Source organism: Lactuca virosa, chromosome 6, assembly GCF_052849685.1.
Source record: "Lactuca virosa cultivar CGN04683 chromosome 6, Lactuca_virosa_CGN04683_v6, whole genome shotgun sequence".
NCBI lineage: Eukaryota > Viridiplantae > Streptophyta > Magnoliopsida > Asterales > Asteraceae > Lactuca > Lactuca virosa.
In genome coordinates this window covers 33242099-33258773 of record NC_136431.1, presented here as the reverse complement: position 1 = coordinate 33258773, position 16675 = coordinate 33242099, and the positions used below count along the sequence as shown (strand labels likewise).

The 16675-nt window shown below is 32.6% G+C and overlaps 1 protein-coding gene across 2 annotated transcripts; it reads right to left on the bottom strand.

Moving 5' to 3' along the window:
• Positions 1–2508: 2508 nt before the first annotated feature.
• Positions 2509–6488, bottom strand: LOC145121098 (cAMP-regulated phosphoprotein 19-related protein). Of its 2 annotated transcripts, none has more exons than XM_079056873.1 (7): positions 6338–6488; positions 5920–5978; positions 4493–4555; positions 4327–4374; positions 4161–4223; positions 2988–3050; positions 2509–2905 (listed from the first exon to the last, which is right to left on the bottom strand). In XM_079056873.1, the coding sequence occupies exons 2-7, from the start codon at positions 5974–5976 to the stop codon at positions 2897–2899; spliced, it is 303 nt and encodes a 100-aa protein (XP_078912999.1). In that variant the 5' UTR covers positions 5977–5978; positions 6338–6488; the 3' UTR covers positions 2509–2896. The 2 variants fall into 2 exon arrangements, with proteins under 2 accessions (XP_078912999.1, XP_078912998.1); XM_079056872.1 differs by lacking the exon at positions 6338–6488 and adding an exon at positions 6094–6240.
• Between the last annotated feature and the right edge of the window lie 10187 nt (positions 6489–16675).

The following is a 16675-nucleotide window of genomic DNA, read 5'->3' as shown; positions in this document are numbered from 1 at the left end:
TTTTTTCGGTTTTTTTTAATTGCGGTTCGGTTTTTGCTCACCCCTAACAATAAGTGTATGATCATGATTATTCATGTATAATTTGACGTTATGAATTTTACTAACATATGTATTGTTGATGTTATTGCTGAAAATTGGCACATGACACTTCTTCTGAATATGATGTTGTATGGTAATGGTGTGCGTGCAATGTCATTCCTTAGTGTTATGAAAGCAAAGACTATTCATCTTGACTATAATGAGTGGCTGAAAAGTTGATTAAGTGCATCCTTTTAGTGATCCTACCTTTTCCTATAGGATGGTTGGCAAATTTTGAAGCAATTTTCGAACATCACTTCTATTAAAGTTCCTGAATCTAGGTACACGTACACCGTACACCATGTTCATGTGAATGTCTCCCTACATATCTATGGATTAGTATTGGTTCTTCGTCCCAACAATGATGAGGTTTTCGAACCAAGTTGATGAACTTTACTTTTGTGCTTTTATTGAACCGATTATTGTAATAAAATATTTGTGTGAGGTCCTCTAAAATGAGAATCTTGATTCCTAGTACTCTTTCCATGGGTCATCATTCTTCTAAAAACGTATTAGTTTATGTCTTTCTAACATGTAACTCCTTAGATGATATTCTAATTCTCTTTTTAACATATTGTACGTAGAAGCTTCGTGGCCATAGCTTATATGATACTCTTAATATATATTTGTATGTCTTGGTGGATTTTGTTTTCGGATTTACTTCCAACTTTGATGATCCCCCATGGTTTATTGGTCGGAACTTTTGTATATATTGTGGTGTTTTGTTGAACTTCACCAATTTTTATGTATGTTTGTATAAACCAGTTTATTATTTATGTTATGAAATTGTTATGGTCAATCAGTTTTCCATGTGACAATGGTGTTTTGCTTCCTAACTTGCCTTTAACTTTTTATGTTATGGCATCCTCATGTATGAGGAAATGAAATATATGTGATCTATGAGCTTTTTATGTGTTCTTGATGGTTTGTCGGATATTTTTTCTTCAAAGAGAACTGGGCTGAGGATGCCAACAACAAAGCAACAACCCAAGCCTATTGTGTGATGGAAGAATAACATCATCGCCGACCATGGTAGGGTTACTGGAGGGAGGCATCGACAATTAAGAAAGGAAAGAGAAGGATAGTACACGGGGGAGAGAAAGGAAAATGCAAGATTTTAAGAGAAGATAGATGGAAGGAAATCAATTCGGTCTGATATCATGTTATGTAATAAATTCCCCTCACAGACACAATATATACAAAGGAATAAGGCCATGGGCTGAAAAATACTATGGGTTATACAATGTTGGCCTAGGCTAAAGGCATACACAAATAATAAAGTCTAACTACACATACACTTACTACACGGCCGGTCCTAACGTATTTTGGGCCCGGGGCGAAAACAAGAAAAAGGCCTCTTATTATTTATTAAAAAAATTATATTGCCAAAAATATATTGGTTTTTAGGGGTGTTAGCTGAATAACAAAACCAATTCAACTGTAAAGATGTGCAAAAAACAAAAGCCGAATCAAAAGCGAAAGTCGGACCAGACTAAAAAAACAACAATTTTGTTTTTTGAGTTTTAAAAAAGACCAATTTTTCGATTCGGTTAGCTTTTTATTCATATAAAATACGAAAAAATAGCAAAGAGGAATACTCAAAAGATACTATTTCATGTATAATTTGATTGATTAAATATATTAAAAATAAAATAACTAATATGTTTGTACAGTATTTTGATTAACACTTAATATAATTTAGGATTCAATACTTGATTTTCAAACTATAAAAGTATCTTTTACTAACAAATAGATAATACTACAGTGAGAATATAAAAGGTTTAACAAAAAAGGCAACATTAAATATCAAATATATTAAATATCTTAGTGGAAAATGGAAAATAAGTTGTGGACTTAAATAATATCTATGGTTAATAATAAAAATATGAAAAAGAAAAACGATTAGCATAATCGAATTTATATTTTGAAATGTGGGCCACAATATTTATCTATGTGGCCGTGTATGAAAAAAGAAAAACAATATTTTAAACATCCCATTTTCCTTTGTGTATATTTTTGGGTTAAAACTTGAAAGTAGTCAAAAATAACTTAAAAAGAGTGGAAGGAGAGTCGAACAGCAAGCCCTGGATATAAAGAGGCAAGTCTTAACCAGCTAACCTGAAAATATTTTGAATAATGATGCAAACAAATTAATATATATAATGATAAAGTCGAATTAATTTTGGGGTCATAACAGTACCGTTATGAGGCCCGGGGCCGTCACCCAGCTTGCCCACCCTATTGGGCCGGGCCTGACTTACTACAAGAATCAAGTAATAACTACTTGAATACAATAATTTTCGTTTGCATGAAATTTCTTAATACTTTACAAGTTTACATAAACATTGATGAAATAACATAAATGAAAGAAATATATATATGTATGAAAAAACAATCTATTTCACTTGTTACGCATAAGCCAATCCACCGTAAAACAAGTAGGGTTATTCTTTGAGATTTCATTTTAAAATACACATTACACGTTTGTTGTAAATATTCATAATGTTGGATATCTCCAAAACCAATTTTATACTGCATTGACAAGCATATCATGCATTGAAATAAAGTACATGCAATGTTTTGGCCATGCAAATAAAACGCTTAACATTTTGTCACTAAAATAAGATAAACTTTCTTACGGCATTGAAATCACCAAAACCAATTTTATACTGCATTGACAAGCATATCATGCATTGAAAACGCATATTATACTGGATTTGACTAGTTCAACACCAAAGAAAAGTTTATATCTTTAACTTAAATCACCATTAAAATTGCTAGCATGTCCTAGCATCCTTTTGTGCATTTTGTACACTTGTTACTCTACCTGAAAAATCACAAAGAATAAAATATTAAAACTTAGGTTAAAAATGACATTAAAAATTATAATCTTATACTTAGAAACTCACATGGTTGTCTCCTCCAGATATACAAGCAGGTCGTCTTGGAGGCAAACACTGACGAGGTGTTCTCTACATTCAATTTTCACTTATTGTTAATACAGAAAATAACATTCTATTATTTAATTTGACAATTTTTATTTTCTAAGGCTGACCAACAAAATATTTTGTTTCTCTTTCAAAATATATATATATATATATATATATATATATATATATATATATATATATATATATATATATATATATTTTGTTATGATACTTAGATTGTGTTTTGACAAAACTAGTTGTTAGTTGTTAGATAGTAGTTGTAACTCGTAAGTTGTTTGGTTGTTAGTTAGTAGCTGGAAGCTAGAATGCGTAAGTTAGTAGTTGGAAGTTAGAAGATGCAATTTTTTTGTAAAGTGTTTGACAAAAGTAGTTGGTAGTTTTTAAAGATGTAAAATTAGATAAAAATCAAAAGCCAAAAGCTCCAAAAAAAAATAATAAAATAATAAAATAAAATAAAAAACTATTTAAAGTAGTTATTGGATTAGAAGTTTTTTGTTTAATAAAAAGCTAAAAGTTATCCAACCAAACTTTTTTTCTCCTTTAACCTTCCAAAGCTCTCCAAAGCTCCATGCCAAATTTTTGCATGTGAACTAAAAGTTTCACAATCATATCAACTATGAACAAGATAATAAGCGAAAATAATTTGTCTAAGAAAATAATTATATAGATTGCAGTCTGATTTAACTGAAGAAACATCATATAAGTGATATAATGATAAAATTATAACCATGAGATTGATAAACTTTTTTTGTTAGATTATGTAACTGGAAAAAATATAAAAATTCAATCACATTTTATCTTGCTTTGACAATTAGTCAATTAGATATACAGTTGAAATTAAATCATCGCATATTTAACAAAGACATAATTACATATAAGTTATAACTATATTCTTCATTTCAAAATTATATATTATTTAATACAGTAAAGAGTAATGATAAAATGCAACATGACAATACATGCCATATGAAGTTATTCATCTTGACATGTCATGCATGAGATTTCATTAAAGAAAACCAATCAAATAAACAATTATATGATATACTATTATATAATATATACTATGATATTAAAAAAATATTAAATAATATGCATTGTTTTATTCAACTTCAAATTTTAATTAAAAAATACCTCTAATTTTGGTCGCAAGGTCTCTATAGCTATCGTTGATTTCTCATTTATCCCTGCACCTTGCTGCTCAATAAAATGCAAGCTCATTAGTTTATATTTAGCCAATTTTGAAATAATCCGGCCCATATTGCATCGGGCCATTATATATCATTTAATTAAAAGTTACCTTGCATAAGGCCCAGTCTGCTGAATCAAAAAAAGCACGTTCATGATCCTGCTCGAACGCATAACACAAAATATGATGGAAATAAGTAAATCCATAGAGGGGTAAAATGGTAATTTTGCATGAAAAATCTAGAGAAAGGGTAGGTAAATAAGTAATTTTAGCATACCTTTGAGATTAAGGGCTTCTTCTTTGGTGCTAGACCTCCATATTTCTGTTCCATTGTTGCCCCCTAAAGTTATGCGAAAAGAAATATAACTTTTAGTTAATAATTCTAAATTTTAAGTTGATGTGTTTACACTTATATATATATATATATATATATATATATATATATATATATATATAATTTATTACAAAGTCTTATTAGTACAAAAATAATTAAAGCCAACAATCGGAAACCAATTATACTTTTTAAATTAATTGTGATGTATCTTTTAGCCTAACTAACGAAAGTATTGTCTCTTTCATAAAGTTGGAATAAATTTTAGGGTTTTTAGCCAATAAATATGACAGAAAACTAAAAAAAATACTTGTAAAACTTGAATTTAACATTTATGATAACAAAGTTTTTAGTTTTATTTACAAAAGCAAAGATGTGAACAAAGTGATAGAAGCGTGTATATGTATGTGCACAAGTCGTTTTCTTTCAAGGGGCAATCCACATGATTCACTTGACATCCCAACAACATATGATGTATCGCATACATGTGAAATTACTATATCACCCTTCAAACCTAATTGGCCAAAATGTAAAAAGAAATATCTTAATTATGGACCACCTATACTAATATGGTAGGCCACTTCCCACGTGATTAATCTAGTTCTAGGACCGCTATGAAAAAAAAAATAATGCATTTTTCTTACTTTATATAATATTTTGATACAAATTAAAAGGAAAATATATGATTTTTTTTTTCAGAAAAACTTGTTTCAAAGCTGATTTTCGAAGGAAATGTGATGAAGGAAAAGATTGATGTAGTAATTTTCTATTTAAAGAACGAAATCGTTCACGATCAAACGTGAGCTACTATATATATAGAAATAATATTTATATCAAAATCGAGACAATCCAACACGTAGTATGACAGACCTTTAGTCACACGTAACACAGACCGAACAACAAAAAGATAATGTTATCATAATGTTTCGGAAACACGTATAAAAATTGTCATTTCTATATAAAACCTAATTTGTTAACATTTACAGGCATATTGTGTTAGACCTTTTATGCACCATATACATAAATGATCAGATAAATAGTGAAACGATAAAAATGTTAAAAAAAATACTGAAAACTCTTGTGAAAGCATCGTCCTTATATGTCATGTATCATGTGTTTGTAGAACCACCAAGTCAGTATATATTAATTAATCACAAATATTCAATTAGAGGCCCTTTTTAGCTAATTTATTCTCCAAAACCGTTGTTTTTATGTACAGTTTTTTGTTTTGTTTCCTACTTCCAATATATGTAAAACCATAACAGCTATGTAAAAAGATTAATAAATAAAGAAATGAATAGTAACGGAATTTGATCGTTTTCACATTAAAACTGAACAAAAGATACTCGGAGAAAGTTTAATTACAATATTACCTCGCGTTCATGACCATTTTTGGAGATAAACTCGTCGTTTCTCTCATATCCTGCCATTTCTGGGTAAATTTGAAACAACAAATTAACATTTAATAACTCAAAAACTTCAAAAACACATACATATAATCATAAAGATGGCTTCTTTTCATTGTACTTCACGTGCTTAAGTCTCACCTCTTTCGCCCAACAGAGAAAGATGACGTGTAATGTAGAACAACAATACAAAGACGAAAATAGTTAGGAAGAAATCAAAACATAAGGGATAATTTATATACATCTCCTAGGCCAAAAAAAGCATCTAATTCATGATTGGAAAAGAATATACTTATATGTATATATATATATATATATATATATATATATATATATATATATATATAGAGAGAGAGAGAGAGAGAGAGAGAGAGAAAGAGATTACCTCCAAGTAGAGAAATGAAGAAAGGAAGCAAAGGAGGATGGATGGAGATGAAAAGAACAAAGTGAGAAATATATATATTAATAAGTCAAATAGAATAAAAATTGTGAAAGAAAGGGAGGGGGTTGGGGTTGGGGTTAGGAGGGAGGAGGGTGTGAAGGAAGAGGAGAAACAAGAATATATATATATATATATATATATATATATATATATATATATATATATATATATATATATATATATATATATATAGGGCTAGGTTATTTTGTTTCTTACATTTATTGTGTGCTAGAATGCACCAATATAAATTTAGTAAAATTAAATAATTATTTAAATATAGATATTAAATGATTTCCATAATTATATGTATATTAAATGATATCCATAATTATAATTCTTTTTTTATGGAAACTAATTAAATCCGTCATTAATGTCAGCAATAACATTCTTTTAGAATTAATTCGCATCTAGGTTTTATATATGAGTTCGTATTTTGTTTCAGGACTCACTCACTTAAAATACAATAAAGTTGCATTGAATATGAAGAACGAGAGTGTATTCTACTAGAATACACTCTCATTCTGCTGGAATACACTCTCATTCTTCTAGATATAAATTCATTCTGAAAGAATATTATTGTTGACATTAATGACAAATTTAATTAGTTTCCATAAAAATGAGTTATAAGTATGGATAGCATTTAATATACATATAATTAATACTAAATTCCTATAGGTGCATTCTAGCACACAATAGATGTGAAAAACATTTGAACCTACCTATATATATATATATATATATATATATATATATATATATATATATATATATATATATATATATATATATATATATATATATAATGTTAGGTTATTGTGTTCTAACTATCTATTGTGTGCCTGTATGATTGATTCTGGACCAATCATTTTAGTTATTTTTAGAAAGTAATTAATACATATTACATATTAAAGATATAATGAATATTAATTAAATCTTCAGCATTTAATATGCATTAATTACTTTTTTAAAATAACTAAAATGATTGGTCCAGAATCAATCATATATGCACGCAATAGATAGTAGAAACATTTGAATATATATATATATATATATATATATATATATATATATATATATATATATATATATATATATAGTAAGACTTAAAAATTGGTAAGGAGTCCAAAGACATATGTTACCTTTAAGATTGAAAAAGTAAATTGTCATGATTTATTTGATTTATGATAAAATCTTGCGAGATTAAATGATATTTTGATAATTATTTATGAGATTTTAATAATTTTCGGATAAGGTTATTTATTTGGACGGTACAAATAACAAAAAAAAAAAGAAAAAAAATCCGAAAATCAGCACCCCTTACACACTGATGCGCGTCCCTTCCTCTAGTGTCACCCCTTACACAAAATCTTTGTTTCACTCGTCTTGCTTTTCGGTCATAACTTTTTTTTTTCCGAAAAATAAACTGAAAAAACCAAAGTTATTAAACTTTAATGTTCTACAAAATGAGAATAGTCATGAATATTTGAATTTTTTTTTTAATATTCTGTTTTTATAAAAATCCAAAAAATAAAAAATATTGTTCTAAAAATTATAAAAATTTAGGAAATACTTCTACTCATTATATTAGTGACTTTATACAGAGAAACTTTTAAAAATAAGTTTTTGAAGTTTTCATTTAATTTTAAAAATTATAGTTTTTATAAAATATAACGATTTTTTTATCCAAATTCGAAAAGCAAATTATAGAGAACTCAAAAATTCATGAAAAGCCGAAGTTTTTTTGTAAAACATAAAAAAAATACTATGATTATTTTTAGGCATTCTAAATTTGTGATCATAAATATATCCATATGTCTTATAAAATCTCATGGTATATATATATATATATATATATATATATATATATATATATATATATATATATATATATATATATATAACCAATTTTATTTAATATTTATATAAGTTTAATGTTGAGATTGATATGTGTAGCATCAGCTAACTTTCTCATTTGAAATGATTCTAAATTATATGCTGCCAAGATTGCAGATTACTAATGATACGTTTTGATTACAAATAGATATATGATGATCATAATCTGAATGCATTTTCTAAAATGAAATAATATATAAAGTATGTAAATATGTATGCATTTTCTAAAATTAAAATAATATATACAGTATCTAAATATGTATGCCAATAAATATTTAAACTAAGGCTGTTAAGATCGGGGTATTATATATGATCGATTTCCGCTTTACAAGATCGTGATCGTAAGATCCTACCAAAAACATTTTAAAACATAAAAAATATATTTTCATCAATCTGTTAACCATTCACCTAACAATAAATAGTTTAAAACATAAAAGATTCATGTATAATACATCATTTAATGAAAAACAATTCAAAATGGGTATTCTAAATAGTTAATTCAATAAAAAATATTATAATATTTTAAAATAATTAGTAACGATGATCTTACGGTGGATTCTACGATCTTACGATCCGATTCTACGATCCTACCGCGATCTTACCGAAATACAATCCTAGTAAGATCGGGATGACTTAGGTGAGATTGTAGGATCGTACGATCTTACGATCAAGATCGTGATTTTAACAACCTTGATTTAAATATTTCATGACAAACATAAACAGAAACAACATGATGTATGCTTTTAAAAAATTATAAAACAATTGTTGTTTATATTTATTCTAGATTTATTTATATGTAAATATAAATGGTTGTGTATGTTTATATGTTTTTCTATATCTATAATTCTATACATAGAATGGATTTAACAAGGGGTTATGCCACAATAGTCATTATACTTTAGCCCCAACTTTATTTTTTATTTTTTATTTGTCATTATATTTTAGAAAACGTTTTATTTTCGGGCCTTCGTCGGTCACCAACAGGTCACGATTACGTGTCTGTTTAACTTAGATAAAATATTTTTCTCAATTTGTATTTTACTCTGATATTTATGTATGAGTTTGTATTTAGCCCTAACATTTATTTTGCTTCCAATTTGCCATTATTTTTTAGAAAAAATTTCATTTTAGTCATTGGCCGGTCACAAGTAGGTATTTTACAACGTAATCACTTAAAATGAAAAAGGTAAAGACGTAGGCAATAGTTAAAACTGCGACTTCTTCTTGAGAAGCGGGCTGTGTTAGCTAGTATACCAATAGATCCTTTTTTCTATGTTATCAATGTTTGTTGTATTTAATGTACACATGTATTTTGAAATGAAGGAAAAAGACCTAATGTAAGTCTTGAGTCTGTAACATCTAATAAATAGTGTTAAGTTATTCATAATCCGTCTAAAAAACAATTGGTTATTTCTAATGACATAGTTGTTGGAAACTCAAAAAAATGAGATGCCAATACATAGAGTTTTAAGGGTTAAATAAAAGAAATATCATTAAAAGTTAATTTTTCTTTATTATAACTTTTGTACTTTCATATTTTCTTATTACATGTACTTTCAAATTAATTGTTATCAAGGTATTGTACTTTGATAAATATACTGACCATTTATGTAATTTTGTAATTTTTTCTAAGTATATTTATCAAAGTACAATGTCTTAATAACAATTAATTTGAAAGTAAATGTTGTATAAAGAAAATATGAAAGTACAAAGCTATACGAAGGAAAGAATAAGGTTCAGTGTTATTTCTTTTATTTAACTATTAAAATTTTACATATTGACATCTCATTTCTTTGGTTTCTCAACAAATATGTCATTAAAAATAATCAATGGTTTCTTGCATGAATTATGAATTAATTAAACATTTTGATTAGCTTAAAGATTAGCATGTCATTTTGTTTATTAGATGTCTCGGACTCGAGACTTACACTAGACCTTTTTCCTTCATTTTAAAATATATTCGTAGATTAAATACAATAAACACTGTGACGTCCCATTTTCACAGGCAAAAATTTTCATTTTTAAATAAGGTAAAATCATCATTTACATAAAACCGAAGTTATAAAAACCCATTTCTTCCAAAATACGGTTGTTTGAAAATCAGAGTAATATAAATAATGTTGAATCTCCATTGCTGCTAATGTATGTGTACAGTCAAGCTTTCGCCTTCCCACGATCACCAATGGTACCTGAAAAACATTTAATCCACAACTGTAAGCCAAAGCTTAGTAAGTTCCCCCAAAATACCATACACCACAATATACATACAATGCATGCAGACATGAGCCTTCAGTCTGTCTGGCCCGCTTCTCAAGGCCTAAAGCATGCCTGGACCACTCCTAAGCCTACAGTCTGACTGGACCGCTTCACAAGGCCTACAGCTCACCTGGACTGCTCTCTCTCTCAGCATACAACTGACCCACAACTGGCCTACAGCACACCGCTGGCCCGCCCGGTTATCTTGGCCTACCGTACAAAGCAGGACCACCTCAACCCTCCACCCAATATGTCAAAATATGTGACAAAAAAGCAATCAAGTAAGCACACAAACACAGACAGCTATATAGCCTAGTCTACCTATCTAACAACTCATTACCGCATACCAGGCCTCATATAGTACACTACACAACTACTACCAGATCTCCAAGGAATGCATAACTATATGTCACCAGAGGTGAGATAGACATTCGAACATGTGATCCCACTCTAAATCCACAACCAAAGAAGTAATAAGAAAGAAAGCCTAGATCAAGGGTTCTCAGGCTGTCCTACGTGACTACATATAGTCCCTAGGGCACTCCATTATATGAGCACCAAGCTACTGGTACTCTAACTAGCATCCTAATACTCCTATATCCCGAGATACAATGATATACACTACAATACATAGTATAGTGAGGAAACTCACCTGAATTGAAGCCCCAAGGAAACACAACACCCTTACTCCCTGCACTGATCGTTCCCTCGAACCGACTAACACCAAACAAAGGTAGAACCTTAATCAATAATCCAATTCCTCCAAGTTTGACCCAAAATCAAATTGGTCAAAAAGTCAACGATCAATGGTCAACCACGTCGTGGGAACATCAAGACAAAACAGTCGCGTAGCTAAGAACAACTATGTCGTGGCAAGACCATTGCCACATCGTGGGAACTGGCAGAAGGCCATGATCTTTTTCGTAAGAGCTTAACTCTTATATATTTAAACCCAAAACTTCAAATATACTTCTTTTCAATGACTTAATGGATAAAGTTTCCAACTTTATCCATTAGGAATCTTTCCTGAGGCTAGATCTACAACCCTAAGTTCATTAGGTCCTTAATGGGGCCAAACTTGAGCATAAACAAAAGGAACTCCAACTATGGCTCCTTTTTCTCACTTTTCAGAACATAATGACCATAAGATACCATCTACAAGCTCTGGAGTTCTTTAACTCCCAAAGCATCCAAATAAAGGGACCAAAATCCTCTAAAATGAGCTCATACTTGAAACAAAAAGAATAATGACCAAGGTATGAACTTTATATCTCCAACACTCAAAACACTAAAGAGGATGATGGATCCAAGCTTGCACTTTGTTCCCTTACTTCCTCGTGACTTCCTTCTTCCTCAATCTTCACCAGAATCCAAGAAATAAGCTTCAAATCGAAGGAACAAGCTCTCAAATATTCATGGAGGCTAGGGTTTTGTTTGAAAGGGTTTGTGGCTGAAGAAGATGCCCTAAACCTTGATTTTAGGAGCTTAAATATGGAAGAAACCCTAAAAGATCATGGGCTTGGTTTGCAGCTGATGCCGCGTCGAGGCCTTCCTTTGACACGTCGTGACGGCCATCCCGGATACGCGTTCATGAATTTGGTATGCTACATCATGGTGATCCATTCAACATATCGTGGCACAAGGTTTTTTTTTCTAAAAACCATACTTTTAATCCCTCAAGCCCTCAACCAATCTATCCTAAAAAATAGGTGTTACAATTCTCCCCCACTTAAATTAGATTTCGTCCTCAAAATCTGTCTTTACAGTTTACACTCCTAACACCCTTCACACCCCTTATGGGTTCTCCAAACCCGATTCATTCAACACGATTCGATATCATTTTGAATGCCAACATCTACAATTATCGACAAAAAGGGTTCCAAAACAAGGCTCATAAGCCAATCCGAGCAAAAACTCCAAAGATCTTAATCACATCTAATGCAACATATCTTAAGCAGTCGACCACCTTCCGACACTTATGCTACCACCATTCTTAGCGAAAAATATGTGACCTGAAGAAGAACAAACTCCAATATAACACCACTAATACACATATAGAAGAACTAACTCCCTTGCCTATAACTTGTAGACCCCAAAGTCATACCAAACATCCAGGTAGACAGAGCCATCCCATACGTCACCTAGGCTGACCAAAAGCTCACAAAACTAATCTGACCAAGACCTCATGACCTTGTGTTGTCTTCCAAATAACCAAAGAAGGGATCTACAACCAAACTTCATAGCCGACAACCTCACACACCCACATAATAATGAAAACCCTAAACAAAATCCCAGCTGGCAAAAACTACACTAACATATACATCCACCATGACGACTGATAATCTGTAGATTTGATCGGTCTGATATCTTCCTGGTCACGCGTCGTCCTACTGGTAAGTCGAATATGGAACCCACGGCCACCCGCCGTCATCGATAACCTCATATATATAAATGTACTAACGAAATTTAAACGAAAACCAATCATCACATACTAAACTAGACCATATTCCCACTCAACTCTAATAGCCTTAATCTGCTATCCACTAGAAACTCTCGGGCTTACCCCTGACCTGCCAACCACTAATAGCTCTCAATCTTACCTCCGATCTGCTAACAACTAACATCTCTTGGGCGTATCCTCGATCTGCTAACCACTAACAGTTGTCGGGCTTACTCCCGATCAAGTAACCACTAATAGCCCTCCAGCCTAACATATGCACACATCGAACCTGTAAGACTTAATTATCCCTATCAAGCCTTTGGGTCATGACTCGGACTTCTAGGTCCCAATCAAACAAGAGCAAACAAGGAAGTCCTCCTCACGTCCCTCAACCTGATCTCCTAACACCATTGGATTCTAAAGCACGATGATGCCCTATGGAATACTAACACAACTGCAACTATGACAATTCGAAAGGAATTCAACAACTATGGTGATGAACCCAACGCTGAAATCAAGAGATTTAGCAATTGCGTAAAAGTCTTGAACTTGAGCAATCTGGCTGAAAACTGCATTTTGGCTCAAATTCTTTCTGCTATGAAATCTCCACTCTCCCCTACTAGGAATATACGAATAATTCAAATGTGGGTACCATTTCCATAAGAAATTTTTTTTCATTTTTAAATAAGGTAAAATCATCATTTATAAAAAACCCAAGTTTTGAAAACCCAACTGTTCTAAAATACTGTTGTTTGAAAATCAAACTAATATAAGTAATGTTCAATCTCCATTGTTGCTAATGTGTGTATACAATCATGCAATCGCCTTCCCACGATCACCAATGGTACCTAAAAAATATTTGATCCACAACTGTAAGCCAAAGCTTAATTATTTCCCCAATGAATAACCCGAAATGGAGTAAGATAGCCATGAGTCTAAGTCACCCCAACAATGCAGTCCACCGAGGACCTCGAAACACTTCCAACACAAATGCATACACAAGACAACATTCATTCCGAAGGAAACTTCAAAAAGAAAATTCTAATTCATAAATGAAAAAAATAATAATAAATAAATTGAAAACATACCCGCAGTCGACATAGTCGCCACACCTGGATCCTATGTAACAAAATGGTAGGCTCTTCCTTCAGCTCCAAGCACCTCATTTAACACCCGATTCAAGATATTTTACATTTTGACCCTTTGTATAAAAATAGTTTGCAAAATTGGTCCCTAATGGCGTTTAATGAAAATTAGAGGGTGTGCTTGTATGTGGGGCGTACGTCTAGTATGCAGGGCGTACGTGGTCATGTGACAAACCCTAATTTTTAGGGGTTGGACCCTATTTAAACAACCTTATGCCCCAAGGTTCTTTCCTTACCAACCTCCATTGCCCCTTTTGAGCATCATTTCGAAACCCTAATTCATTTAGAGTGATTTGACCCTTGTATGTGTGTGTTTTGGTGGGTGTTTGGTGAACCTTGAAGAAGAAGAAGCTTGGTGAAGGAGCATTGATCAAGTTGGAGCTTGTAGATCCAGAGTTTACTCACATTTCTCAGCTTCTTTGAGGTATAAAGTCTTGACCTTGGTTGTTCTAAGCTTAGATATAGATCTAGTGAAGTTTTGAGCACATTTTGGTCCCATGATGAGTTCTGGTAGGGATTGTCACTCCAAAAGTTATGAGTTGCTCTTCTTGATGTTTCTGAGGTCCCTAGTCCATAAAGTTTGCATCTTGATGGTTGAAGATCAACCATGCATGAGTAAATGCTCATTTGGTGAAAGTAGGGTGCTAAATCTAGGGTTTGAGTCTATTTGAGTCATGCAAAGGCACCAAGTTGGTAAATTTATTGTTTAAGAAATCCCCAAGGTCTGGATCTGAAAAATGGACGTTTGGTCTTAAAGCATTAAGTGCTTAATGAAGATTTGTCCACTAGGGGCATACGCCGGGCATACTCTAGCGTACATTATATGTACGCGACTGAAGCCCCGTAAACCCTTAGTCACAAAGATGTACGTGGGGCGTACCCAGGTGGTATGCTGAGCGTACGCATCTGGTTTCATTTTGGGCTTTTTGGTTTTGGGTCACTCTTGGACGTTAGGTTTTGGGCTCTTGTTGGGCCACAACTCTTAGTGATTTGGGCCTTTTGGATTTGGGCCATTATTGGGCTTTGAGTGCCTTTATGGATTTGGGCCATTAATGAGCTTTGAGTGCCATTGAGTGGGCCACTGTTAATTGGTCCAATTGAGGGGAAGGGTAAAATGGTCTTTTACCCTAAGAGTAGGGATTTGTAAATTAAAGTCCCGACTACGGTTTATGACCGAATTATTGATTAAGGATAAATTTTGATTGAATAGTGCGGGGATTCTCCGGTTCGGCAGCCTGAGCATCTACTTGTTTAGCAACGGATCGAGGTGAGTTTGCTCACTATACTATAGGATACTAGGGATTGTATGTGCTTGTAGTCTTTGTGACTCCTGTTATATGCCTGTATGCCTATGTACCTATTTGTTATATGTATGTGGGGTGAAAAAGACCCGATGGTGAAATAGACCCAGTACAACCTTGTGATGACATATGAGTTGAAATAGACTTGGGGGTGAAATAGACCCGGAGGTGAAATAAACCCGGTACAGCCTTGTGCTGACATATGAGTTGAAATAGACTCGGTACAACCTTGAGCTGACATATATGTATGGTATGCGGTATTTTCGGGAACTCACTAGGCTTTGTGCTTACAGTTTTCAGTTTATGTTTCAGGTACTTCCGGTTCAAAGGGGAAGAGCTCGGGATGATCACATTGCACACACCATGATTTCTGATTTATTGGACTCTGTTGTATTTTTGGATGTTTATTGATATACTCTGATTTCCTTATGATTTTGATATATATGTTTGGTTGATTGTTTATTTAATATAAAAACAAAATTTTTGGTTTCAAGTTTTTGGGACGTTACACCTCAGGCCTCCCCTGACATCCATTTGGCATCTGCCATGCTAGAGGTGTGGGTTTCTGCACTTCACCAAAAATGAGAAGGGGACAATGAGCTCTAATGTGACCCTTCTGGTCGCAGTGGAAACAAACCTACACAGTTTGCCTGCATTCCTTGCCGAAATGACCCTCCTTGCCACACATGCGACTTGAAAAAGATCGACACCTTCCATCATGAAACTTCCCACACTTATCACATTCAGAAGTCCTCTGATCTACTGGTCCTACTCTTGTGTCAGTGGACTTGAACCGCTTGGCCGCTGGCTGCATCTATATTGAAACTGGTCTATCCTCCTTCCCCTGGGTCTCTAATTCAATCTCTCTTCTCCTGGCATTCGACTGCAACTCAGCCACGGTCTAGTACGACCGAGTCGACATGAACTCTCAAATCTTCATCTTGAGCAAACTCAAGTATCGTGACATCTTCACTTGCTCTGAAATAACATGCTCCGGGCAGAAAAGGGCTCTCCATGTAAACATGTTGGTGATCTTCGTCACCGATGTAGTCGGCTGGTTAAGCAATAGGTACTCCTATTCCAGTTGCTCTCTCTCTCCATAAGTGGAACATACTCCGCACATAACATCTCCAGAAACTGCTCCTAAATCACTGGGGCTCGCTCTACATGTGAAAAGGGTTGGGTCATAATATACCACCAATCCTTTGCTCTCAGGCGAAGAAGATTCAGTGAAAACTTTACTTTC

What these genes read in the sequence shown, in the direction of transcription:
- LOC145121098 (XM_079056872.1), bottom strand. Translation starts at nt 6,196, where the DNA reads ATGTATATAAATTATCCCTTATGTTTTGATTTCTTCCTAACTATTTTC. An exon ending in TTCTCTGTTGGGCGAAAGAG is followed by an intron (nt 5,979 to 6,093) that starts GTGAGACTTAAG and finishes AAATTTACCCAG; the next exon opens with AAATGGCAGGATATGAGAGA. An exon ending in CAGACTGGGCCTTATGCAAG is followed by an intron (nt 4,224 to 4,326) that starts GTAACTTTTAAT and finishes TTTATTGAGCAG; the next exon opens with CAAGGTGCAGGGATAAATGA.